The sequence below is a fragment of the Muntiacus reevesi genome, chromosome 10 (assembly GCF_963930625.1).
Source record: "Muntiacus reevesi chromosome 10, mMunRee1.1, whole genome shotgun sequence".
Classification (NCBI taxonomy): Eukaryota; Metazoa; Chordata; class Mammalia; order Artiodactyla; family Cervidae; genus Muntiacus; species Muntiacus reevesi.
Window position 1 is genome coordinate 58,162,199 of NC_089258.1, and position 27,281 is coordinate 58,189,479.

The window sequence follows — 27,281 nt, forward strand, 5'->3', positions numbered from 1 at the left end:
CCACAAGAACCCCGCCCTGGGGAGTAATAGTATAATTTCCCCCTTGAGCAAAGATGTGATTTGCAAATACAATGGGAATCCCCATGATTAGGTCACTAATCAGTTGATTTTTAATTAGTCAAATGGCAGAGTATTTTGGATGGGCCTGACCTAATCAGGTGAGTCCTTATACCAGGGATTGGGCCCCTCGAGGTCAGAGATGGGAAGCATGAGGGAAGTTCTTTTGCTCGCTTTGAAGCGTAAGCTACTAAAAGTTATCAGAGGGTCACAGAGCTAGAACCTGAGATAGGCTGCCAAAAAAGTGGGTACGGTCAGTGAGAAAGCTGGAAGCTCGTTGTACAGTCAGTAAGACAATGGGGACTCATATCTCAGTGACCCCAAGGAACTGAATCTGCCCAAAAGATGCAAGCCTGGATGAGGACCCAGACCTCAGGAGGCCACAGCCCAGATGAAAACTTGGGTTTCAGCCTTGCAAGATGTGAGCAGAGATCCTGGTCATGCCATGACCTGCAGAACTGGAGTTAATAAATGGGGGGTATTTTAAGCCACCACATGTATGGTTAACTTGCAATGGGCAACAGGAAACTAACACACCGATGTTCTTCTAGACACTGGGAATCCATGGTTAAGAGCATATTCCAGGCTTCCAGCTGAAGATGGCAGAGCACTGTTTCTTCTCTTGAAAAACAAAGACAGGGAAAGGGAGAAAAAGTTAAAAAGCAACCCCATGTTGCAAGTTAAGAGGCAGTGACTGTAAAGTACACTAGGGTGTGTGAAGATGGGTGGTGAGGGGAGTGATGAATCCCTTCTTCACAGAGGAGGAATCAGACCTCGAAGCCTGGACCGTGCAACCTGCAATGATTTCTCCCTGGAAAGTGGGTGAAGAATGGGATGAGTCCCAGGGGTACGGGCTGCTTCAGCTGTATACACATTGTCAGACCCCAGCCTCTCAGCTCGGTCCTGAGCAGGACTGTTCCCTGAAATGAGAGCTGGGGGTCTAAGTGCATGATAAAACCACCAGTCTTCCCATCCAGCCAACTTTAAAATAAGAGCAACAGTATTTCTCAAGCAGAAATGGAAGGTCCTGTCTCTGGAGAAATGGATTCTTAAAGTAAAAGGCCTCTGGATATCAGCAGAGGTCCTCTCATAGTTTTGACCACGTCCCAAGAGGCACTTTATAAATCTACGAGAGACCACACCTCTTTCCCTTATTTTCTTTAACCTTCGAACCTTGAGGCCTTTACACTAACTTTTCTGCCAGCAATGCTGGTGCCCCAGGTAGCCCCATTGGCATCACTCCCCCTTATCAACTTCATTTGTTTATTCAAATGTCAGCTCGCCCCTGAGGTCTTCTACAAATTCACCTCCTATCCCCAACCCTCCCCACTGCTTTCCTTCCCACATACTAATCTTTCTCCTTAGTGATCACCACTCCATACACTGCTTCGTATTTTAGTGATTTACTATCTCCCTTTGTCACCCACCCTCCCTTCGTGTAAAATCTAAGATGACAGAGCAATTTTTGTCCGTATAGAACAACACTCAGTAGGTGAGCAAAAATATTTTTCAAATACATAGAAACTAACAAATTTTTTAAAATAAGAGAAAAATTAAGGCAATTAAGATAAAAAGAAAGTTGCAAAGTAGATAGAAACATCATATACTACTTACCTCTGTGGTAAATATTTACATCATCAAAGCAATGAAAACATTATGAATGAATGAAGCCAAAAAAGTAAGCTGTAACAAGTGGGAGGATAACAAGAGAATTAGAGGTTTGATAGGTTACATGATCTTCTGCAATTCCTAAAATTAGTGACTCAAGAAATAATATATACACTTAAAAATTTCAAAGGAAAAATGAGAAAAACAGCTTAAAGAGTTACAAGTGGTTACAGCAAAATGTGAGTTTGCTGCTTTTGGTTGTACATATTTTAGCTCTCTTTGACGTTTAAACTATATGTATTAAATAACATGTCACTTAATAAAAGGGAAAATGCGTCTTTAGAAGTTATAGGAACGCCTGATTCTTTGTCATTCTTATCACAGGGCTAGCACGTGGTCAGTATTGAACAAGTAGCTGTGGGACAGAGGGATGGATTCTGACTATAAATACACATGGAAGATGACTTCTGGGTTTCACTTTAAATCCTATAGAAGTAGGATGTGTTCTTTGACAAGAGAAAAGTAAAATGCTTCACAGACAGCTTTGTCTGTGATATAAATCATAGGTGAAAACTATACATGCATTGAAATTATGGCCAAGTAATAGCAATAAAATAATATATAAGAAAAAATTTTTTTTAATTTTAGTTAGAGAATGTTTATTATATGAAAGGGTGCTGTGCCTCTACACCTGTATTGAGCAGTATCACGTGGCCATATACTGCCACCTAGTGGTAACATCTGTAAGTGCAGTCTGGTTTTGGCAACTGGGAGAGACTCCACATTTAAGCCAAAAAAAGCTATCCATCTATGCCCATCCACCCTTCTTTCTCAATTCATTAACTGAATCCTGAACAGGAGTATAAATACGGAGGAAGAAACAGACAGCAAAGCTAAAGTATTTTATTAATAATTTATTGTCAGTAAGAAAGACTGGTTAATGGTAGTTTTCAGTAAAAACCTTTACAAGACCTTGCATCACAAATATACAGACACTATAAAAATTGTGTCCTGGTGGTTTTGGTTCTAAACGATTCTGCAGAAGGTCCTCATTACACTTTCCAATAATGAAAAATGTTTATAACCCTAAAATACAGCAACCCATTTATTTAAGACATGTTCATGGATCAGGTCTGTCCTCATCCTATGTACAGCTGGAAATAAATGACTATACTGAAATGTATGAATGAAATGTCCTACTTCAGTTGAAAAGGACAGAGAGTGAAACCCTGGTTATATTAAAAAAAAAAAAAAAAAATCAGGGTGCTAGGGTAAATGACACGAACACCACCAAAATCCGGTCAAAAACAAAATGCACGAAGTTATCTTGAAAATCTAGGGGAAAACTATGAAAAATCAAATCTGTACATAAAATTTACAAAAAAAAAAAAAAAAAAAAAGACAGGAAAATTAAAATAATCAAATCTATATAAATACATGAATCATGCTAAAGAGAGAGAAGGGGAGCTGATCTTCGCTTCATTGTTTTAACACGGGACGAATGTAAATACAAAAAAAAAAAAGGAAATGGTGCGGCGGACGTCAACGACAGTAGGTCAGGACACTGGCGATGGCGAAGAAGGTCAGGAGGCGCGGGCGGGGGTTCAGTGCAGCCATGCCCGGGGGCGGCTCCCCGAAGGAAGGGGCGCAAGCGCTGCTGCAGAGAACGGTGCAGGGCAGGGCATCCGCTGCAGGGATCGCTCTAGGTTCGCTGGGGTTCAGGCACTTGGGGGGGCGGGGGTGGGGGCGGGCCTGCGGGGTCAGACCTCCGTGTGCTGCTGCGAGTCCAGCGGAGGCACCGTCACCTCCTCGAAGGGGCCGTCGTCTCCGCTCTCGTAGTCACTCATCATGACCTCCGACTCGGCCTCGCAGCACGCGGACACGTCGGAGCAGGACGCCGTGGAGGCGTACACCGACAGCGGCAGGCTTTCCACGGCGGGGGCCTCAAAGGTCCTGGGGTACCCCGCAGGGTAGGGGGCGTAGGGTTCTCTGCGGGCGCTGCCGTCGCCAGCGCCGGCTTTCTGAGGTTCGGACAGGTCCACGGCGTAGAAGCTGGGCAGGTACTGGTTCGGGTGGAACCTCTGCCGGCCTCGGGAGGCGGAGCCCGGGCTCCCCGCGGCCGGCGCGTCCCTGGGCGGGTGTATGGATTCGAACTGGTCGCTGAACTCGGGGGGCAGGGGCGGGAGCTCGTCCGCGCCGGGGAAGTCCTCTGGCGGGGGCGGAAAGTCACTCTCGATGTCGTAGCCTCCGGGGTAATAGTCCGTATCGATGGCGTTGGGATCGGCCGAGTACAGGGGGGTCTGCTCGTCGATTACCTCGTAATTGGGGAATTCCTGGATGTCCGGCAGAGGAACGCTGGGCATCCAATCCGACGTATCCCAGTGATACCCTTGATGGAAGAGAAAACCAGATGTCAACGTGTTTCCTCCCCAGCGTGTGCGCCGCGGAAAAGGGCCCAGCGTATGCAGCACGCACAGGCGCAAAGGCATCCGTCCCCGCGCACCGGCGGCCACCGTCGTGGGCAGCCTCGGTTCCTGCTTTGACCCCCTCCCCTCCCGCGCCGGTTCTGAGACCCTCTATGAGTTAGGCTCTGCTCCTGAAATGAGGGCTTACAGTTTTAGGTAAGTACCTAACTTTCAAAGAAACGTTAAGTTTTTAACAGAAGCAGTATGCTAGCGCCTAGAGGACATGCACTTTTCTTCAAACGATTCCAATCATCCTTTCAGCTTTCCTGCAGTCATTGAGCACCCTCTGCCTTCTATGACGAAGAGCGTTAGTTCAGCCTTAGGACCTTGATAAAGAAATTTTGTCCTTGCAGAAAGGCGGCTCAAGAATGTCACCTGATCTGCACTACTTGCGATTAAAAAAAGATACCAACGAATGTGTCTTTCAGATAATAAAAAAGTAATGACTAGCATGCAAAATTTTAAAACTAAATTTCCTTTAGAATGTCATAAATTTAATGTTACAATTGTACTATTTTCCATGGGTCCTCGGAAAGACAATAAATCATATTAATTTAGTAACATAGCAAAGCATGCCTCAAAATCAAACGAAAGGCAATTAAACATTGACAAATGTAATACAATTTTTGATAAACTACAGTAATTTTGTTTCTTTAAAAAGGACTAAGGGTCATTTTCAACTACATAAAGGTATAATTATTTAAAAAAAAAAATCCTTCCAATTTAGGGGTAGCCCCCCCCACCCCAGGATTTTTGAAATCCTTTGGCAGCCAGTGAAGGTGAGGCAGGCACGTTCAGAACGCAGGCCACAGACAGGTAGGCAGTCGTTAGGGTGCAGACACGTGCAGCAAGTCAGCACTGGGTCAAGGCTCCACCCATTTGTTTTAGTGAAAAATCAATGAACAACTGGCATGCATAAGTCACCTCTTGATTTGCTGAGGTCAGGAGCAGCCAAAGACTCTTTTGGTTGCAGAGTAGAGAGAAAAGAAAACACTTGTAATTAAAAGAGAAAGACGGCTGAAAAGGCAATAAAGATAAGTCCATAACATAATATAAACTGTTTTATAAAGGCCCAGTCAGCCATGTACTGTGCCTTTTAAGCCATTATCTATGAAAATCCCCAACGGTGAGAAATCTGTGTAGCACAAATAAAATGGGACGTGGGAGTGGAGGGAGAAGATGAGGGATGATGGACTAGGGACGCAGCCGGGAAACTTGGACAGGATTTTACTTTCTTTCCCTTGTTTCTGGCAAGATACTCCTGAAACACAAAATTTTGTTAGGAGTAATTGAAATAGAGTCTACAAGGCTCTAATAAAATGTAAACTGGTGAAAGGAATTTAAATGACCCCCTCATGTTACTGAGAAATATTACAAAATCATTTTTTCCCCCTAAGGCTGGGTAATATCAGGTTGCTTAGGAGATAATGCAAAATACATAAGCTATAGCCACATGAAAGACACAAACTTTACAGCACAATATATCCTTCACATGTCCATGATTCAGAGAAACCACAGACACACTTAGATACTGATAAACAGCTAAGAGAAAACCTCACCAGACCTTGCCCTATTTGAACATGACTTTATATTCACACTGTCCACCTTTCCTTAGAGACACCATCAGCAGACCTTAACCCTGAGCCCAGCCCAATCTGTCTGGCCTCTCCCTCTCCTGGAGTCCTTGTTTTGCACACAGAACTCCGGCATGGGGCAGAGTCCACGTGAATCCCGTGACGGTGGGGCAGGCGGCTTACCCTGCTAAGCTTCAGGCTCTTCTCTTCGAAATGGAGGTGGAAATCCCTTAGTTATTACGAGGATTAAATCACATAATGTAGGTCAAGCACTAACCATTGACTATCATTGTAATTCTTATTGTGGAAATAGATGACGAGTAATTTTCTAAACTAGACCCATGCTTTCTGTGCATTCAATGATGCTCTTGAAAACCCAGTGATAAAGTAACTTGGGGGAAAAAAAAAAGTAACTTGGAACAAATAAGATTTGATTGATGGTTCTCTTCTAGGAATTTAAATCAAAAACTGAAAAAATTGTGATTTCTAAAACATGAGTAAGCCAGTATTTAGCTAATGTTTATCTCTGGAACTATTCTAAAAAGCCTGCTAAAAATGTGGTAGTTTCTTTCCAAAAAGAGGATCGACAACTTCTGTTTACTAAACAGCCATTCCATTATTCTTAAAGTAGTTTTCCATTTTAAACTCAATTTATATTTAATATGTCAAAGATATTTTTCAACGAAAGAGATTGCCATGAAAGAACTATCCGAATTCTGTTTCTTTAAACTCAGTCAATATATTATATAAATATTAAGGTTTCATCATGGGAGAACTAAGATTCAGTAGACAAAATATAGATCCCCTTCTGATACGCCAAGTAAAGACATGGTAACTTGCTGGAAACTAAGTATAAGGTTCACTGGTAACTGAAATGAGTAAGCTGAACCCCTCAAACTTGGCTTGAAACCATTCTTCTCTCACCTATGTCTCAGCAAACCTATTTGTTGTCCCAGCAGAAAGGATTCCCTAAGCTTCGTGGGCTCCCAGTGGTCTAGGCCAGTAGTTCTCAAGTGTGGTTCTTAGACCAGCAACATCAGAATTAACTGGGGGCTGGTTAGAAATGTGCATTCTCTGGGCCCCAGCCAGATTTGCTCCACCAGAAATCTTGGAGTTAGGGCCTAACAATAAGGCTTTTCACAAGCCCTACGGCGATCTGATTTCTAGTCCGAAAATACCTGTGTACTTTGCATGTGATAACTCGAATTCCAGTGCACTGATGGAGGGATAATTTGAAATAATTGAAGGCAGGTATTTCTTAAAATTTTGAACAGATAAAGCTTCCTATGAGATGACTTTTTACTCAACCAAATATAAAAATATTGCCTTCTAAAAAAAAAAAAAATATTGCCTTCTATCATGTTCTACAATTTTCCTTGACCATACCAGGGAAAATACAAAAGGGAAGAGTCACGTATAGGCAATTATTAAAGCTGTGTTTTACTGAGTTTTACTATATTAAAAATTTTTTTAGATAATTAGAATTACTTTTCACTTCTTCATACTGTTCCATGTAAAGGCAGTTGTCAAGACCCTACCAGTGACTTCTGGCAACTGTGTAAATTCACTGTGAACCACAAAAAAGTAACAAAGACCACAGACATAGGTAACATACATATATAACGATATTTTGCAACACCCCTGGGTTATGGACGGACACACCTGCACAGCATAAAAGTATTCAGCCTCTTCGGAACCATCACACAAGGACTCTGTACAACACTACCACACCAAAAACACAGCACTCCAGGGACAGTCACTGAACACGAACACACACACAACTGTACCTTCTTCAGTCACCGTGTCAACGACAGCATTGACAAGGTGTATTACAGTCACTAGGGAAGCTTGTGAAAGGCACAAGAGCAGTAAGTTAGAAAGGCCTTCGGTGAGTCAGGAAACCACATTAGATATGATTTCTGCATATTATACAGTTTCTACCTCATAGTTTAACAATGTGAAACTTAAACATAGCTATATAGTTATGTATGATCTTTGCACTTGTTCCTTACATGTCTCAGATTTTCCCAATCAAGTTATATATTTGTTATCATTAATCAAAGGAGTAGAGTAACGAGTAACCACATTATACTGTAATTTAGGAAAAGAACTTTCAGCCATAAATTTGTTTCACAATTACAATTATGAATCAAGTCAGGACAAAACAACCCTGATTTTAACATCCCATGGGCAAAAGCTTTCACATTCAAAGAGTCAAATACTTGGCTAGGCCAATTTTCTGGGTCCGTTTAATACACTCATACATTGTTTGCAGGAAAAAAATTAAGAGCTGCATAATAAGGTAAAATATGCAATATGAATACAAAAATGGCTTTGTCTCTGTTCTCTGTACTCCCACCCCAATTTTCTTGTCTTTCTGCAGACGAGTTAACAGCTGGTGAGCTAACATACCAGCAGAGAAATGCAGACTGTCTGCAGGGCTGTTTCCTGTGTAAATTCCCTTTTCATTCCGGTATCAAACTGTTTCAAGGTATTTATGCCAAGATAAATAAGTGTGCACGTAACAGGCAGAAGGATGGCCCTCCAAGAAGGCCACATCCTCGCCCTGGGAACAAGTTACCACCCTTGGCCAAAGGGGCTTTGCTAATGTGATGAAGATAGAGAGCCTGAGAGGAAGAGACTGCCCTGCATGATCTGTGAAGCACCCACGTAATCACAAGGGTCCTTAAGGGGAGCAGCTTTCCCAGCTGCGGTTGGAGAGCTAGGACCAGAGCAGAAAGACCCGTGAGGTGCAGTGTTGCCGTCTTTGACAGATGGAGGCCATGAGCCATGGCATGTGGGGAGGTTCTAGAGGCTGGAAAAGGTACAGCACAGGGTCTCTCCTCTGACGTCTCCAGAAAGGAGACAGTCCTGCTAATATGTTAATTTCAGCCTGCTGAGACAAGCGTCACACTTCTGCAGAACGATAACAAATCTATCTTGTCTTAAGCCACTATGTAATCTATTAAAACAGCCTTAGAAAACTAGAAGTATGATTTAAATATACTCTTAATACAGACTTTAATTTTGATGGATAATGATTAAAATTATGATAAAGATTAAAATAAAGACACTCCTGGATAATATATTTTTTTCTCACATTGTATTATCTGGCAATTAATTTTCACGGCTAGTTTGACCATAGCTTATTAAAAGTATCTAAGAGTATTAAGAAGAATGATGTTTCAGTTAAAAAAAAAAAACCTAGGAAAAGAAAGAAAATACTGGCAAAATTCTGAGATTTATGAAGAGCATTTAAGGACAAAGATATAAAGTATTATGTAAATTGGCAACTCTATAATGTTTTAGAATTAAACCTAATGAAAGAATTCTACTTTGTTGTTGGTTTGATAAGCAGAGCTCTGTCCAAATACTTTACTGCTAAATAATAAACACTGTTGCACCTTCATATCATATATAACATGCTTGACATGGCTCAGGAATTAATGGAACATACATATGGGCCATCCTTAGTTTCAAAATGGTTTCTGCAGTGTATTATGGACTACTTTGCATTTACAAACAATCAAATAATTATTAGTGCGTTATTTCCTTCCATCAACAAACTTTCAACTGTTTACACATGGCATTTTTATGCAAAAAAATTACAATCAAACTAATTCTGACACTCAAAAGTTTCCACTAAAAACTCACTTTACTGGGTTTCTGGATACTGACAGTTTTCTCTACTGGTATGCGCTAATATGGTAAAGCTGCTTATCAACGCCATTCACCCTCAAAGAAACAAAACCGGCAGCCAAGATCCCACTGTCAGACTTTCTTCATTAGAAATATAATCCAACTTACTAGCAATCTCTTAAACTGCGTTCTCAGTCAGTACGCTCTGATCCAAATGGGAGCTGAGGCCGCAAGGGAGTCGGTGGGGAGAGACAAATAGAACCGTGTGACAATCGCAGGTGCTGCTCGAGTTGCCCGTGTCAGACCGGCGCATCTCCTCGCAGGGATGCGGGGTGCACGCGTGTGTGCACGCGGGTGTGCTCAAGGAAGCGGGGACGAGCTTGTTTGTTTTTTTTTAAATCCACATAACTTCTATAGCATTCACTGTCATGGAAGAAAGGCCCATGCAGAACTAACCGATCAGACAGAGCTCATCTTTCAATCAGTCATATTTTCTTTCTTATGATGACCAGTCACTACAGATTCCTAAGCATGAAGGACGTTTTCGGCATCGCCCCCAGAGGATGTTCATGCAAGGCTGTCTAACTGTGGCCTGAAGTGAAGTGTGAAGAGCGTGTGAGATGCAGCCAGCGACCATGTCCCTGACCTGTGTCAGCGAGCGGGGCCGCGGACGGTGGGCGCTGCGTACTCACCATTGTCGTCGCACGGCTCCGACTGGAAGGAGCTGAGGGAGTGCACTTCGGACAGGCTTTCCCGGGCGCTGCACGGGCGAGACGGCTTCTCCTCCAGCGGCTTTTTGGACAGACAAGGATCAAGATCCACCACTTTAGCTAAAAGGAGATGATGGAAAAACAGTTACATGTCACAAAGGCAGGAAACTCTCTTTTCTTCCCTGCTGTATCATTACAGGAAGCAAGTGTGACTCGTGGACTGCCTGGGATTTATTCAATAAAAGAACATTGAAAGAAAGAAAAAAAGAAACATCTCCTGTTACAGAACCAAATACAAAATGCAAAACCTACAAATACAGCTTGCAGACTCACAGAATAGAAATTCTCAATAAAGCTGCCTGTGGTGGAGACTATCAGACAACATGGAGAATTAAAATTTTATTTGAAAATGGTAATATATAGCTTTTTCAAGGCAACCCATAGACGTCAGGCCACTTAAATATTGTCGCTTCTTCTGGCCACATCTGAGAAAAAAAAAATCGTATCATGCCAATGCCCTCCCAATTTTTCTGTCATAAAAATCCCCCCACCAATTAGAGTTGCGAATCCAGATCAATTACGAAAACGAAATGATCTTTCCAGATGAATGGAACACAGATTCATTTCTTAAATTAAAGCAACATCACGGCCACAATGTGGCCGGTCAGGGCTGGGATGCCAGGAAAAGGTTCCCAGTTGTACCAGAGCTCTGTGGAGTCTGGGCACGTTCATCACTAACAGAGACGCCACCCTGCCGCGAGGTCAGAGACATTTTATCGGGATGGAGAAAACCATTCTTACTATCATAGTCGAAGTCCCAGCTAGGTTTCTGGATGGAGTCGCTGTCAGAAGGAGAGTTTGAAGGCGGCGGGGGAGGCAGGTTGGGGGCCACGCTGCAGACGGCCACAGCTTTCCGGTGCCCGTGCACGGACTCCGGGTTGAAGGTGCTGAACTCGGGGTGCTCGGGGATAGCTGACCCTTCGAAGGAGTTGCGGTCAAGGTTGTTCCGAGAGTCACTTGGAATGCTTGGGGTGTAGGAGATGGGCCGGACAGGCACCTGGGGTGGTATGTCCGAGTAAATGTTCTTATTCAGCTTGGAATCGAAATACGGTCTTTGCAAGAAAGCCGCGCTGGGTCCCAGGTGTTTGTCCTCGGGTTCGGGCTGGGGTTTCTTCTTCCGGCTGATCATCTTGCGGCAGAAGACGAACACCAGCACCAGCAGAAAGATGCCCGTGATGAAGACAACGATGCCGATCCCCTCGGCCAGGCCGATGTTCCAGGGGGTCGACACGTACTGGTTGGGAGCCGCGTCCTCGCAGTGTTTCCCCTTGTACTCGAGGCTGCAGTTGCAGTGGTAGGAGCCGTGTGTGTTCTCACAGAGGGCCCCGTTCCGGCAGGGGTTGCCAGCACATTCGTCAACATCGCTCTGACACCTGCCGAGACAGCCCAGGGTCAGGAGAGGCCTTGGCAGCACCACAGAGGCTACAGGCTAATCATCCCTCCTAATAAGACTCACCCAACGCTGACCCGGGCTTCCCAGGTGGCGCGAGTGGTGAAGAACCCGCCTGCCAGTGCAGGAGACCTGGGTTCCATCCCTGGGTCGGGAAGATCCCCTGGAGGAGGGCATGGCAACCCACTCCAGGATTCTTGCCTGGAGCATCCCATGGACAGAGGAGCCTGGCGGGCTACAGTCCATGGGGTCGCAGAGAGTCGGAGACAACTGAAGTGACTTAGCAACACCGACCCAGACACAGGACAGCCAAAACACACTATCGACAATAACTACACAAAAATCCTTTGTGGAGTAATGACTCATTTGAGTTTACACCCTGTACGTCTGGGAGATAAACACGTCACATCAACGTCTAGCTGCCATTTTTCTCAGGATTCAACAGACAACTGAATCAAACTCACTGGCTAAACATCAGTTTGTCTCGATTTCTGATCCAGATATTTAGAAAAGTGCATGCCGATAAATGTATTCCAAGAGGGCTAGATTAAATTTCTCCGATAACTTTCCCATGGGGGAATATGACAGCTCCATACAGCATGTGAAAGGCCAGAAAACTCTCTGTTTTTCATTTTAAAATGTTTCTCCATGTTGAAAACCCTCCTCAGCTCCTCACCCTTACAGAATTGCCCACAGGAAAGCCCCCTCAGGCCCCCTCCTTCCCTCCCCTTCCCAGCGGGCGTCTCTGGCACCTGTGCGGGTCTCCCTATCACCACTCAAACGCATCCTCCTCTAACACCCCTATACTCACCTGGCATTACAATTTTGATTACTGGGACATTTTTGTCAACTATATTGAGTACTGACTAGGATTCAAGTAGACTAATGAATGAAGACCACGTGATGGACGGTAAAATTCAGAATTACTACTAGAACAAAACCTTATGTGAATTCATGCAGGCAGGTCACACTTCAAGCCTTCTAACAAAAGTGACAGGTGAAGGCTTTTCTAGATGCATGGCACCAGGCACTTGTATTGAACAAGCACTAAGTTTTTAAACTGAACCTGGTGGAAAGTCTAAGGGGAAATGGCACCTGGAACAGAAAACCATTTCGTTCAACGTCGACAACAGGCATCTAGTGCCGCATATTCTTCACCAAAAATAATGATCGTCTCTCAGACTATGGAAGGCTCACAAAAGATACCTAAAGAGTTGAGAAATGTTTTAGATGCTACATGAACAATGAAAAAGAAGTCATCTATCTCATAGATAGGTAACAACCCCATGCGCATCTGTTTTTAAAAAAACAATCTTACTGTTTCCACAGTTACTTCCTGCAAGTACCCATAGGTTCCTTGTTTATAAATAACATTTTTAAAGTATAGCAGTCTATATTCAAAGCATATAGTATTTCAAGCATTATATCATGTTCACTTGCTCAATATTTTTTTTAAAAGAATGAAAAGATGAATTATACAAAGAGTCACTATGAGCTCTGAATTCAAATTCTAAAGCAACACAGTCCAAATTAAGTAAGTGTTGTTGCATCTTGCCAATCACTGTGACCCTACAGAGAGCTGCAAACACAGATCTTGAAGGAAGTCAGTTACCTTTCTCCCCTAAAACCTGAGTCACACTGACAGACCGCACCATCCAAACTATCAAAACATGTTCCGCCGTTTTTACAAGGTTCATCTTTGCAGTAGGGGCTAAGCTGGCACCTGAAGGACAAGGGAAAAATAAGCATAAAAACCCAATGTTTTCTCTGTAACTACAGGAGCAAATGAATGTAGACACTGCGCACACACACGATGACACTGAAAGCGGTATTGCTCTAATGGACGATGGAAGTCTGGGAACCCACACACCTCTGACCAGTATAGAGTCCTCTGCACTGGCAGACGAAGTCTCCGTTGTCCACAATGCAGGTGCCGCCGTACAGGCAGGGGTTGGAGGAACACGGGTTGACGCTCACCTCGCAGTAGGTCCCGATGTGCAAGGCGTTGCATTTGCAGTAATAACCTAAACCGGCAAATGGGAACCAACAGTACTATCACTCAGTAACTCAGAAAAAGAAGTCTCAGGGTACTGGTTTTTACGTTTAAGTGAAAATTTAGCTCTCTAAGACTTGTCAAACATATCCAATTCCCCATACCCTCTGGGTACAAAGCTGCCTATATCACCAAACCTTCCACTGTTGGTACCACCTGAATACGAAGGACTTAAGAGGGAACTCATGACCTGATCAAGGTCATCCTAACTTAGCAGGGTGCCCAAGGCCTTCTGGAAAATGACACTCCCACCCCCATCTCAAGTAAGCAAGACTGGCAGGCCCCCCGCTGGGCCGGCAGGTAAAAAGAAGCTTAGGGAGAACTGCTGCTGCTGCGTCGCTTCAGTCGTGCCTGACTCTGTACATCCACCCAGACGGCAGCTCACCAGGCTCCCCCGTCCCTGGGATTCTCCAGGCAAGAACAATGGAGTAGGTTGCCATTTCCTTCTCCAGTGCATGAAAGTGAAGTCGCTCAGTCGTGTCCGACTCTTAGCGACCCCATGGACTGCAGCTCACCAGGCTCCTCCGTCCATGGGATTTTCTAGGCAAGAGTACTGAAGTGGGGTTCCATTGCCTTCTCCATAGGGAGAACTATGTGGAAGCAATTCCAACCCCCTGGTTGGCGTCCTTGTGGCTGCAAAGGCATTCAGGGTCAGCTGTGGTTTCCTGTGACTACTGGTGCAGAATGACACGTGTCTGGAAATGCGACGTAGTGTGGCCACCGCTCAGCAGGAGAGAAACTGTCCCCTCCAGCCGCTCCCAGGATGAACCCTAAGCCCAGCTCCACTCGAGCATCACTTACACCAGCTGCAGTATGCGACCAAACTGACTGCACATGACAAGGAAAAGCGGAAATGCCAGGAAACCTCCACCCCAGCGCATACACGTGGATGGACTGCTTGGGAGAGGCGCTGCTGTGAGGCTTACCTCCCGTCGGGGAGGGGTGGCAGACGCCCCCGTTCTGGCAGGGGCTGCTCGAGCAGTCCTCCGTCGCTGCCAGCAAGCACCCGGGAGACACATCTACCGACTCCTCGATGTGCGCGTAGCTCCTGGGTCTGTTGTTTAAGGGCAGCTCCTGCCCGTTCAGGTAAATGGAGTCCATGCAGCCCCGGAAACCATTGCCCACCTGGGGGCTCCGTCCGTGCCGCGAGCCCTGCTGGCGGACGTGGCCCCCAAAAAACACGTGGCTGTCGAGGTTGAGGGTTTTCAGTGTCCCCGGGGCTGTGCCCGAGGCGGTGTGGACCTGATCCAGAACCAGCCGGGCGTAGTTCCCGTTCACCTCGAGGGACACGGCGTGCCACAGCCCGTCGTTGACCTGGATGCTCTGCACCGAGACGATGCCGGGGCCGCTGCCACAGTCAAACTTGTACTGCAGCCTCCCGTTGTGGATCTGCGACAGAGACAATCACTGTGCACGTTACTCCTGCGGAATCGCCGCGCCGGCCTCGGATCACGCATCTAAAGGAGGGGGTGGGTCTGCCGCCTGAAGGCAGAAAGTTAGTGCAAGTGACGCTCAGTCCTGTCCGACTCTTTGCGACCCTATGGATTGTAGCCCGCCAGGCTCCTCTGTCCATGGAATTCTCCAGGCAGGAATGTTAGAGAAGGCAGCCGTTTCCTTCTCCAGGGGAATCTTCCTGACCCAGGGATCAAACCCAGGTCTCCTCCACTGTGGGCAGATTCTTTACCATCTGAGCCACCAAGGAAGCCCAAGGCCTCGCACTTAAGTACTACAGAACACGTACTCCTTGGTTTACTGTACAAATAATAAAAATAGGCCTCTCAGGGATATCAAAGTTCCAACTACATAACTAAAAGTCATTGTGTAAGTGACTGACAACTGCTAACAGAACAGAAGAGCATCACATTTTGTTTAAAGTCAAAAATGAATCACTCTTGATAAAAAAAAAAAGAAAAAAAAAGGTAAGCTGATCATCACTTCAAGTGTATGTAGGACCTTTCTGTAAGCTCTCCATAATATCAATAAGATTCATATCAGAGTTTGAATGTAATGGTCACAGGAACCTGAAAATGTTTGTGAAAAACAAAAGTAAATGTCTATGTTACTGTTGAGCCAAAAGAGCTTTTCACCCCACAGAACTTATGTGTTGGTATCAATGAATCATTTAAAGAACTCAATCATTTCATGTTGCTTATCTTATTCTTTTAAAAAAATGGGCCATCTGAACCTACAATGGAATTCATGTGTCTAAAGACTCCCACAATCTGAGATACAAATACGCACAAACACCCACCTCCAAGATGCTGTAGTCGGTCCCTCGAGCATACATGACAACCGCGTGGGCAGAGTATGTTCGAAGCCTCATGGTCAGCTTCATCTCTAACTTGTTTTCATTTTCCATTAGACGGTATTTCACAAAGCTGTTTCCAGTAAACGTTATGGATGCAGTCCCTGGGAATCACAAAGAGAAGAAATAAATCAGAACCAAGTTTAAGCATATTTGTGTAAGTTGTCCCCTCACCACCATGCCCTAATTCAAGTTTGGGATCTAAGATTATACAGTATAAGATTCAATTCAGTGGGAAATGTCTATTTTTTTCACAAAGAGCAACAGCAAAACTGGATCTCCATTTGGAGTGAATAAGTTAGACTACTGTATCACAGAGAAATGAATTCTAAGATAAATAAAAGATCCAGATATGAAATATCCATTAAATAATCATTAGAAAACAATTTAGAAAAATACGTAGCCTCAAGGTGGTTTGCAAAATGTTCTCAAGCAAGACGTAAAACAATTCACACTCGACAAAAACGATGAAACTAGTATCAATCCAGAGATGAAAACTATTTTGTAAAATTATGCAGAAATGAGAAAATAAAAATTAAACAAATCAAAAGACCAGTGACATACAGACAGTGGGGTCTATTAACATGTAAATAATGTTAATGCTCAAAATTATACAGAGCTCCATCCATTAAAAATAAGAAACAGACAAATCATCCAGACAAGCAAGCAGCGAGCATGAACTGGCCAGTCACAGAAGAGGACGTGCTGCCATGAACAAATGAAAAGACAACCTTCACAAGTAGCCAGAAAAAACGGCAATTTAAATAATTAGACGTCATTTCTTCCCTGGCGGCTCAAATGGGAAAGAATCTGCCTGCAATTCAGGAGACCTGAATCTGATCCCTGATTGGGAAAGATCCCCTGGAGAAGGAAATGGCAACCCACTCCAGTTTTCTTGCCTGGAGAATCCCAGGGACAGAGGAGCCTGGTGGGCTATAGTCCACGGGGTCGCAAAGGGTCGGACACAACTGAAGGACTAACACTTCTACATTTTTTCACTTTTTTATCTTAACTGAACCTCTCACCTGGGCACTGACCAGACTTGCTACCGGGACAGACGCAGGTATACGTCTCCTCTCTGGGGTCAGTGACACATTCCGATCCTTCAGGGCATGGATTATCTTCACATCCACGATGGACAAGTGGGCATTTTCCCTCTTTGTTTTAAAAAAAAAATAGAGGAGAGGGGGAGAGCTAATGAATAGGAATTTCAAGAAAACGGATCTTTACTGTGTCGCCATCAAAGGCTGTAACATGAACTGACCCACGCGCCCATTTCCACCCGCGTGTGCGTTACCTCTGCAGAGGCACACGGCCGTCCGCCGGTGGCGTGGGGTCACAAAGCTCAGTCTAGCCGTGCTGTGCGTTGACATCACGCTCTCGTCCACGGACACCTTCTCGTCACAGAACTTCCAGGGGCAGTCGAGGCCCGCACACAGCTTCCGGAACACATCCAGGATCCTCACACCGATGATCTCCTCGATGTCCGTCACGGAAGAGTTGATCTTCTGCAGGAGCTGCCTGGTGGAAACGTGGGCGACACCCGACCTCTCTACAAACAGCAAGACGTCCAGGTGCGGGTGAGGCTCGGCGGGCTGCAAGCTGACGATCTGAATGTTGTTCCTCCTCACGCCCAGGATGTTCCCCAAAGCTCGCTGGAAGTTGCGCCAGTAGTCGCCGACGAACTCTTCTGGGGTGAGGTTGGCAAAGCGGATGGCGACCGTCTGGTTGAGCATCTGCTGCGTCACCTGTCTGACCTGCACCGTGATGTCGGCCGCGGTGGTGAACTTCCCGTCTGTCACGCTCACGTTGAGCAGGTACTGCCCTATGTCCAGCTTCTTGTGCGCGATCAGCTTGCCCCCTGTGCTGGACACGGAGAAGAGGTTGTCCATCTGCGGGTCGAGGCTGTAGGTTAACGTGTCGTACACGTCTTGGTCGGTGGCGTGGACCTTCCCGATGACACCGCCCGAGTACTCCTCCCCGAAAGCAGTGATGAAAATCTCCAGCGGCAGGATCGCCGGGGGATAGACGCTCTCTTCAATGACCCTAATGTCAATATATGTCAGAGACGACAGCTGAGGCTTTCCATTGTCTGCCGCCTGCGAGAAAAGAAGGGGAAAAAAATCACCTTTGTCTGTGTCGTCGTTCACAACTTCTTAATACAAATATATTTATACTGCTCAAGTTCTAAAGTACTACCAATCGTTAGACACCTAATTCTTTGTATGAGAAGCATTATCAAGGGACATGGTAGAAAGCGTTTTCAGAGTAGGTGTATTAACTGGTCATAGCAGAATTGGGGGTATGATGCTTGAATTCACAGGAAAGAGATTGTTAATAGTAGTGACTTGGTGATAAAATCAATCGTGTACAATTCTGGCATGTACGGGTTGTTGAAAGAGACCACAGGATAAATACTTCTTTCTGGCCCTTTCACTGATTCATGCTGAAACTTAGTTCCACCCACATCTATGCTAAAGTGTGTGCTAAGTCGCTTCAGGCGCGTCTGACTCTTTGCGACCCCATGGACTGTAGCCCACCAGGCTCCTCTGTCCATGGGGATTCTCCAGGCAAGAATTCTGGAATGGGTTGCCATGCCCTCCTCCAGAGGAATCTTCCCAACCCAGGGGATCAAACCTGCATCTCTTATGCTTCCTGGATTGGCAGGCTGGTTCTTTACCATTACTGCCACTTGGGAAGATCTGTGATAAGGTAACTGAATAAATAAACATGCCCCTGCCAAGTGCAGTGGGATAAAAATGAAGATCTGACAAAAAAAAAGAAAGGAAAACCAGACTGTAATTCTAATTCAGTTTTGCAGTTCTGTCTTCTCACGAGGCATAAGCTGTTTACACATGAGAAGATAGATCACCGCAGTGGCTCTTTTCCACGAGTTCTCAAAAAAAAACAAAAAAAAACATGAAGAAAGGCGTGAATACCTTAACACGCAGTAAGTAATGATCCTTCACTTTCCTATTTATGGCGGCCGCCGTCAGCAGGGCTCCCTGCTGGTTGACTTCAAACGCCCCCTCTTCATTCCCGCTCACGATGCTGAAGAAGAAGGGGGGGCCGTTGTGGGAGGAGTCCCTGTCCGTCACCACCAGCTGCAGCACGCTGAACCCCACGGGCTTGTTCTCCTGCAAAGGGGAGGAGAACCACACCACTGTCAACAAGACGCCCTGCAAGCTTTCCAGAATAGGACGTTTACAGAAAACAGACATCGCTGCTTCATTTAGAAGGAGGAGAGGGGAGAGGGGCTGGCGGTGTTGGGAAGAAGGGGAGGGAGACTGGTGGGAAAGGGGGAAGTGGAGGGGAGGGGGTGTGTAGGGAGACTGGGAAGGGGAGAGGTGCTTGGCGGAGGAGTGGGAGGGTCTGTGTGGGGCCAGGAGGAAACGCAGGGTAGAAGGGAAGGTCAAGAACCAAGCTACTGAGGTTATCTTAAAAACCAAAGCAAAAAGAAGAGACGAAAGCATTTTGGAAATGGCTCATCTTTTAGTACCGACAGAGAGCCCTGTAATGTCACCCTTCCCATTTTTCTCAAAAGCGGTCTTTGGAAAAGGAAAGCTATTTCGAACGAACAGTCGAGGCCCGCGAGAGCACACATTTCAACAGGGACGCATGCCAGGAGCCCAGGACCCACGGTGACCTGGATGATCAGGCTGTAGTTCCCCCTGGAGAAGATCGGGGCGTTGTCGTTCACATCAGACACGTCGATGTTCACGGTGGTTGTGGCGGCTCTGGGGGGACTGCCGTTGTCAGAGGCCTGCACGGTGAGCGTGTAGCCTGAGATCTTGTCGGGGAAAACACAAAGAGAAGCGTGTCCATTTCCACAAGACCAAAGAACAGGGGTTCCGTCTCAAGCGTGCTTCTGACACCCCAAGAGGGGCAGATCTGAGGGTCTCCGCCCCCCGAGCCCTGAAGGTGGGCGACTCCCTAGCCTGCACACGGGGGCATGACCACAGGCCACCTGCAGAGTGGAATGTGTCTGCCCGACAGAAAAAGATACTAACACGGAGGAGGAGCTCAGATGCCTCTCAGAAACATACTTGCCCTGTGAAGGTGTTCTAACTTTGAAAACGTGCCGATCTATTAACAGAAATTAAGAGAAAAGGAACACAAATGATGAGAAAAGATGGGCACACGTGTCTAAGGGTGCAACCTTCCCTCTGCCCCAGTGCGACTCTCAGCTAGAGGTAGACACACAGCTAGTTGTCTCCTGCCCTCGAGGCCCCATTCATTCTCAACACTCGGGACTCTCCAGATCACCTTCCCCTTCAATGTGGCACTTGGCTTGCCGTCAACTGCCTCAATCTCCCAAGACCCTTCTCTTTAAGACTTCCTACTAGAAAAGGTGACTTAAGTGGGGTGGCTGCTTTTCTAGGACAGCTCCTTTTAAGGTCTGTCTTTCAGAGGAAGCAGTGAAGAGGCCAAGAGGCTGGCTAAACCCCAGAGGATGTGCTGTGAAGTACCAGTCCTGTGAGACACGCCCACGGGAGAGGGCGACTCGGCCTTGGGAATTCACCTGCCACCTGACAATGGACATGAGTTTACTCAAGGTTTTGAGCAGTCGGTTTCAAGTCAAAAACACTACATTTTGTTCTGCTCAGCAGTACTGAAGTCCTAAGCATTAATAATCATGCTTCCCAATCTCTTGGGAAGTCCCTGCTCAAAAATAATGGGTCAGGAAAGGAATCAAAGAATGGAGATTTTATGAAATATCTCAGGACTGTCTCCCCAAATTCCTTTCAACTTGAATGTGCCCACTACCCTTCTGAAATCACAGTCTGTATTACCCCCGACGTCCTTCTAATTCCCTGAATGAAGGCTCTTTCACTTCTTCCCTCCATCACCTCTGCAGCAGCTCCCCTCCTGTCTGTGAGAGAGGGTGAGTAAGTGGATAGGTGGATGGATGGAGGGATGGTGACAGGGAGGGAGGGCTTGGCTCTCTCCTCATTCGCTCACATTTACCTCCAAACCTCAGGTCATTTCCATGATCATCTCCGGAGGCACGTGCCTTTTCTGTATTTTCAGCTTTGAAGTCTCCAGTTTGACTACAATGTCCCAAAACTGACTGTACAGTTTTACCTGAATATGCCACTTTGCTTGCCAGGTCAGCACACCCAGAACCCAGAACCCAGCCGAGCGCGTCTCCCCATTGCCAGGTCTGTGCTCCGTGACCCCGTCTGATGGCAGTACTCCGTCACAGCAGGACTGAACAGCACCGAGGCGCCGGCCACCTCCGCTCCCCGTGGAGGCCACAGCTCAGCTCTGTGGTCCTCACTCCAAGTTTCCGCATTTGTCTCGTCGCTCACGTGTCACGCTACTGTCCCCGCTCGGGCTCTTGTAACGACTGTCACTGGGCCTCCTACCTCCTCACGACACTCTGACCTGCCGCAGGCCTGGTCCTCAGACAGCATCCCCTCGTGTTGCTGCACTTGGGTGCACAGACGTCGGTAACCACCTAACCCCTGCGATGGAAGCCTGAACCTAGGATCCTGGCTTTGTCTGTGGCTTGAAATCTGTTCCTAAAACACCTGATGTATCTTCTCTCCCTCGCTTGTCTGTAAGATGGCTCTCCTCCAACACAACTGAATAAAATCTCTTAAACACACCCCGTGACTGCCTTTCTCCATTCTTTCCTCTGCCAGTTTCTCACGGGGAATTCTCTCCTCTCAACACTAGCCTCTCCCAAATCTCTGCTGTTATGTGAAATCCAGATTCTAGCTCCACGAAGCGTCTCCAAACACTGGTGCCAACAAAGTTTCATCCTAAATACACACTTTTATTCTCTAAACTTCACAAGTATGAAACAAATCACTTATTCTGGAGATCTTCATACAATAACTGCTTTCCAGGTATTTATATTCTGCTTTTCACTTCCTGAGAACAGGGCTGGTTCTTTTGACATTTCCCAACATGTTGGTACTTCTACCTATTGATTTGACAATCTGTATAAACAATTTAATTTCTCCACTTACTGTTTCCCGGTCTAGAAGTTTGGTCACCTTCACTTCTCCTCTGGCAGGGTCGATTGTGAATGGACTTCCCTGGTTGCCATCTATAATTGCATAGTGGATGTGGCTGTTTGAAGGTCCATCAGCATCATCTGCCATAACCTAAAAAACATCACACTCCTGTTTAGGAGACAGATGAGGACGTGACAGCAGAAGTCTATTAAGCAAATTTCTGGTATCAACGGCAGTTATTTATAAATAGAGCCAGTCACTGGGCTAATAAAAGACATTTCCTCATCTTCCAATTATTTTCGAGTAAGGCCACTGTAAGAACTGGAAGAGAGCGTCGCTGGTGGCAAAGAAGACGCCTGCTGGTGCAGGACACACGCATCTGACCCCTGGTCTGGGAGGATCCCACGTGCCAGGGAGCAGCTCAGCCTGCATGCCACAGCGACTGGGCTGGGACCAGAGCCCAGGAGCCGCAACTGCTGAGCTGACGTGCTGCAACGACTGAAGCCCCCGAGTCTGTGCTCTGCACGCGCCACAACTAGAGAAACCCTGAACAGCAACAGTGACCCAGCACAGCCAGAAATAAACAAATAAGTTAAAACAGCAGCAGCAACAAGAAAACTGGATAAATCCCTAGAAAAACTCTTGCCGAGACCCAGAAGAAAACTGCAGAGGGAAAGATATGCACCGTGATCACAGACTGTTCAAGAACAGCGTCCTCGCTGATGACCGCCGTGTAGGTGTCCTGGCTGAACACTGGGGTGTTGTCATTGATGTCTGTTACATTGATGTTCACCGTGGCAACATCGCTTAATGACGGTGTGCCTCCGTCAGTGGCCTCAACAGTCAGGTAGTACTCATGAGAGCTCTCATAGTCCAGATTCCCAATGATAAATATGGCCCCTGAGCAGAAAATCAGAGTCACTTCCAGTGCTTTAAAATGCCACCACTTTCTCCTCCTATGACTGAAATCTTCAAGCGCTGACTTACCATTTATGTATGTTCTCTAATTTCTTAATTCAACAATTTTAAAACAGGAATTGGCTCATCCTGGGAACTTTCCTTATTGCTTTTACTTTCCTGATACTCTCTGGAATATTTAAATTGCTTTTAAACTTAAATTGCTCAGTACTTGCTATATCACTGTTATAAAAATGATTACATTTGTTATCTCTTCTAAATGACAGTTTACTACAGACTTTAATAAAACAGAAAGAAAACATAAAAATTCTATTATTTGGCTTTTCATTTTCTTTTCTTCTCCTACTTTTACAGAAATTCATATCCTTTTAAAAAATCTCTTGAATAACGCTTTGTTTACATTCTATCATTTTTTTTAAAATCCCTTTTTGATTTAATAATTCCTTTAACGTCTTTCAATGTCTTTCTTTTTTACCTCCGTACAGTCTATCCTACTTAAAGAGTCCTAAAAATAACAATTTTATATGTGCTAAAAATACATTTTAAGAGAGCATCATCACACACCAACCCTTCATCTGAAACAGTCACATACAATTAAACACAGTTTGAATGGAGCCGTTTTTGAGAGAGCAGTTTCCTTATAGCTATTTCAGTCGACAGGTTAACAAGGCTACAAAAGTATTTATGCAGCCAGAGTCAAGAGCTCCAGCGACTTTTGACCTCACTGGCAGTCCCTCACTAAGGAACTCAGTCCAGGTATTTGCCAGTTATACACAGCTAGCATAATGAAGAAGTCAATTTAACGAATTATCAGGTGCCCCTACTGAATCTAAGAGCAAAGAGGTCGAAACTCCTGTTTCACTTGGGAAGTTATTTCATATGAGATCCACAAGGGGCACCAAAAAGGGAGCCATTATGCAAAATTTTCTACTATCTCCCATTCTTTATCTTTACTGATTTATTACATCTTATATCTTTACTAAATAACTAGAGTATGATGCTTTAATGTTCTCCTTAAATTTGCTCATATCTATAACAGACAAGCCAGAAAAGATTTTAGTGTGTAGAACTACAGTTTTAAAGCCTTCTAAACCACTATGAATTCCACTTCAGATAACAACACAAAGGAAACTTGAGTTTTCTTTTTTTTTAGGGTATCTACTGACAACATGTGACCTGTCATTGTACCAGTCAAGTGCTGAGCAATCTAGCCTTTCTGGCAGAATAAGGGCTCCCTCCCATTTGAGTGGTAGGTTACCTGTCTTAGAGTCAATGCTGAATTTCCCGTGTTCATTCCCACTTATGATAGAGTAGGTGATTTCTGCATTGGCTTCAATGTCCCGACTCGCTGCGTACACTTGGAGAACTTCAGTCCCAACGAGAACGTCCTCAGACACTGTGGCACCGTATTCACGGTACTCAAACACGGGCGGATTGTCATTTATATCCAAAACAGATATGACAATGGTCCCGGTAGCTGTCAACCTTCTGGGCAAACCATGATCGACAGCTTTCAAAGTCAGGGTGTATACTGCCTGGAGTTCTCTATCCAAAGGCTTTTCTAACTGAATGATTCCAGATAATTCGTTAATGGAGAACTGCCCATCAGCGGAGTTAAGCAGTGAGTAGGAGATTTTCCGATTCAGTCCTGTCAAGACACCACATCATGTCAGAACGCTTTATTTCAAAAAATGTAAGCATGTTCCTTAAAAATATGAACACCTACAGCTGATTCATGTTGATGTTTGACAGAGAACAAGAAAATTCTGTAAAGTAATTATCCTTCAATAAAAAAATAAATTAAAAAAATACATATAGCATACATATGAAAAGGGAAAATGCTAATATACATTATCTAAAAATTCTTGTTGACTAAGATCTTTAAAAAAATGTAACTTTTAAATGAGAGATTCACTGAGTTAAAACAAATATAATTTCATAGTCATCTGACTTTTTTTAAGACCATATTATATAGGAACTTTGTTCTAAAACCCAGATCTTTAAAAATAAAGCCTACTTAGCTTCGGTGACAAACATTTATTTGAAAATTAATACATTTGCTATTCTAACTCTTCAGTGTTAGAATGATCGAAGAAGTTATTTCTATTCTCTGCTATCAAAATGCTGTGAATGTATATCCTAGAGCCTTACTTTCTCCATAAAAAACTTGAAAGATCTGTAAAACTAAAACAATATGTTGTTTGCTTCTGTTATGTCCCTATGATACTAAATCTCTTTGTCACAAATGCTTTATTCACCAAAAAATAACAACCCTTTATCAATTAATTCAATGGGATATAAACATCAGTTATCACAGGCTAGAATTTTAGAGGCATCACAGTAAGTTCATTGTGCACAATTTCGAGATTTTGAATATTCATTAAAAATGAGTTCCTTATTCTGAAGATTTCATTCAATTTTTAATGCCAACACATTTTTTAAAGGTTTTTTTTTTAAAGATATGGACCAGTTTTAAAGTCTTTATTGAATTTGCTACAATATAGTCTATGTTTTGGTTTTTTGGCCACAAGGCGTATGGGATCTTAGCTCTCCAAACAGGGATCTAACCCACACCCCCTACACAGGAAGGTAAAGTCTTAACCACTGGGCCACGGAGGAAACCCCAACGCTAACACAACAACAGTGAGTTACTCAACACGCATCAGGCTGGGTACATGAAAGGGGATGAATGTGTTAAAACAGCCCCTCAGGCCACAGTCTGAAGACAAGAGCATCATCTGGGCTTTACCTGCATCCGCGTCCGTGGCCTGCACCCTGGTCAGGAGCGTGCCTGGCTCCGTGTTCTCGAACACGGTGATGGTGTAGGGATCAGCAGAGAACTCGGGGGCGTTGTCGTTCACGTCCTCTAGCGTGAGCACAATGCTCGCTTGGCAGAACCTTCCCCCTCCATCGGCAGCCTTGACGAGAAGATGGTAAGTTGCTTGCTCCTCGCGATCTAGCGGGGCTGATGTTTTCAGTTCACCTAAAAACAAATATCCACGGGCTCACTTGAAACCGAAGATGTAACTGACAGCAGACATCCTTCTTCCTCTTACATCTATAAAATCTGAATAATAGCCTTCCTTTGGAGAATAATTTTGTCAGTGACAGAGTCAACAGCTAGGGGAGCCCTCTGAGTTGGAGATTGTCAAATCCTGCTAGGAGCAAGCTTTAAGCCATAAAGATCTCCAGGCAGGGGGTCTCTTGTATTATATACAATGTCAAAAAGCAAAAGAGTTGCCAATTTACCGAGTTCAAGGTATTTTTTAACTGACTCAAAAATTAGATTCAAATGTCTATAATTAATTTGGGGGGAAAGCTTAATAGAAAACTACTGCTTGATCCCCAATTTTAACAAAATACAAATTCAAAGAGAAAAACAATCCCAGAGGTTTAAAGACAGGTAAAATATCATTAATCATTTTAATGAATATGCTAAGTTATAAATTTATGGTCACAAGTTCAATGAAACAAACTATATGGAAAATTGATAGAGCAGAAAGCTTGATATACTTTAACCTCTGAGTTGTTTTCTCTTTTTAAAGAAGGTGATATAAAAAACTTATAAATGTTAAATCCTCGATTCAAGTAGGTGATACTGCTGCTGTTAATTTTTTATCTCACCATAAATTTTATAGTTAATTGCTGCTTACCTTTCTAAAAGATGCCATTTTTGTAGCAGAAGAGTAAACTCACAAGAACAAAATATATTTTCAAACTATCTGTGTGATCCAAAACCACCTGAATATGTGACTTTGTTGAAACAGAATCTGTTTTGCCCAAATTCCACCTTTACCTGTGTCTGGATTTAGTTTGAATTTTTCTGCACCTGGACCAAATAATGTGTAAGTAATTTCAGCGTTGGAACGGATATCTGCATCCGTCGCAGAGACCTGCATGATCAGCTTCCCAGGAAAGGCATCTTCTGGAATCGTGTCAGAATATAAAGTCTACAAAGATTGTAAACAATACCGTTAACTTAGAACATTGAAAGTTAACATGACTGCCAAGGGAGCAACAGAAATCATTTAACTGGGGTCACAGAACACACAGGAAAGGAATAAAACTAAAATCCAAGGGGTCTGCAGAACTATTTTTCTTACAAAAGAGCAGCCAGGTCACAGTTAACAACCGCATATGCTGAACAACAGCTCTTCCCTGGTACCCATGTTGTCCTCGTGTTAAAAACTATCGGCTCCGCAGGGGCAGAGGCCACACCCTGCACTTCTGGGTTCCTCCAGTATGTGCAAAAGCAAGGGCTCTAAATACAGTCTGCTGAAGCTGAAGAGAGCTGTGTCCAAGAACTCCTGGCCTAATGTCCCCCCCGCCATAACCTCACCACCCGATGAAGGGAATCCCTTCAGGAAAATGTAAGAGAGCATGTTTAGAGTTAACATACAACTGTAATCCTGTCCATAATTCACAGTATTTTTGAAAGATGTTTTCAAGCTTTTTAAACATACCCCAAAAGTACTTCTGAAACTACTCCAACTCTGCCTCCATCAACCCCATCTTGACTTAAACATTAAGAACTTA

General features: G+C 44.6%; 1 protein-coding gene across 6 annotated transcripts in view; it reads right to left on the reverse strand.

Moving 5' to 3' along the window:
• Nucleotides 1-2,916: 2,916 nt before the first annotated feature.
• Nucleotides 2,917-27,281, reverse strand: part of FAT1 (FAT atypical cadherin 1) — a 121,332-nt gene continuing 96,967 nt past the window's right edge. For 2 of the 6 annotated variants that reach the window (XM_065947604.1, XM_065947605.1), the window contains exons 12-28: nucleotides 26,542-26,695; nucleotides 25,495-25,728; nucleotides 24,004-24,393; nucleotides 22,513-22,727; nucleotides 21,840-21,977; nucleotides 19,508-19,651; nucleotides 18,801-18,998; nucleotides 17,159-17,960; nucleotides 16,887-17,018; nucleotides 15,808-15,965; nucleotides 14,483-14,945; nucleotides 13,374-13,527; nucleotides 13,116-13,226; nucleotides 10,855-11,486; nucleotides 10,036-10,173; nucleotides 5,055-5,090; nucleotides 2,917-4,054 (exon numbers count right to left, since the gene is read on the reverse strand). In XM_065947604.1, the coding sequence (XP_065803676.1) occupies nucleotides 3,426-4,054; nucleotides 5,055-5,090; nucleotides 10,036-10,173; nucleotides 10,855-11,486; nucleotides 13,116-13,226; nucleotides 13,374-13,527; nucleotides 14,483-14,945; nucleotides 15,808-15,965; nucleotides 16,887-17,018; nucleotides 17,159-17,960; nucleotides 18,801-18,998; nucleotides 19,508-19,651; nucleotides 21,840-21,977; nucleotides 22,513-22,727; nucleotides 24,004-24,393; nucleotides 25,495-25,728; nucleotides 26,542-26,695 (4,728 nt within the window). In that variant the 3' untranslated portion in view covers nucleotides 2,917-3,425. Of the gene's footprint in view, nucleotides 4,055-5,054; nucleotides 5,091-9,511; nucleotides 9,565-10,035; nucleotides 10,174-10,854; nucleotides 11,487-13,115; nucleotides 13,227-13,373; nucleotides 13,528-14,482; nucleotides 14,946-15,807; nucleotides 15,966-16,886; nucleotides 17,019-17,158; nucleotides 17,961-18,800; nucleotides 18,999-19,507; nucleotides 19,652-21,839; nucleotides 21,978-22,512; nucleotides 22,728-24,003; nucleotides 24,394-25,494; nucleotides 25,729-26,541; nucleotides 26,696-27,281 lie in introns of all 6 variants that reach the window. The other 4 variants (XR_010664647.1, XM_065947608.1, XM_065947607.1 and 1 more) reach the window with 4 other exon arrangements.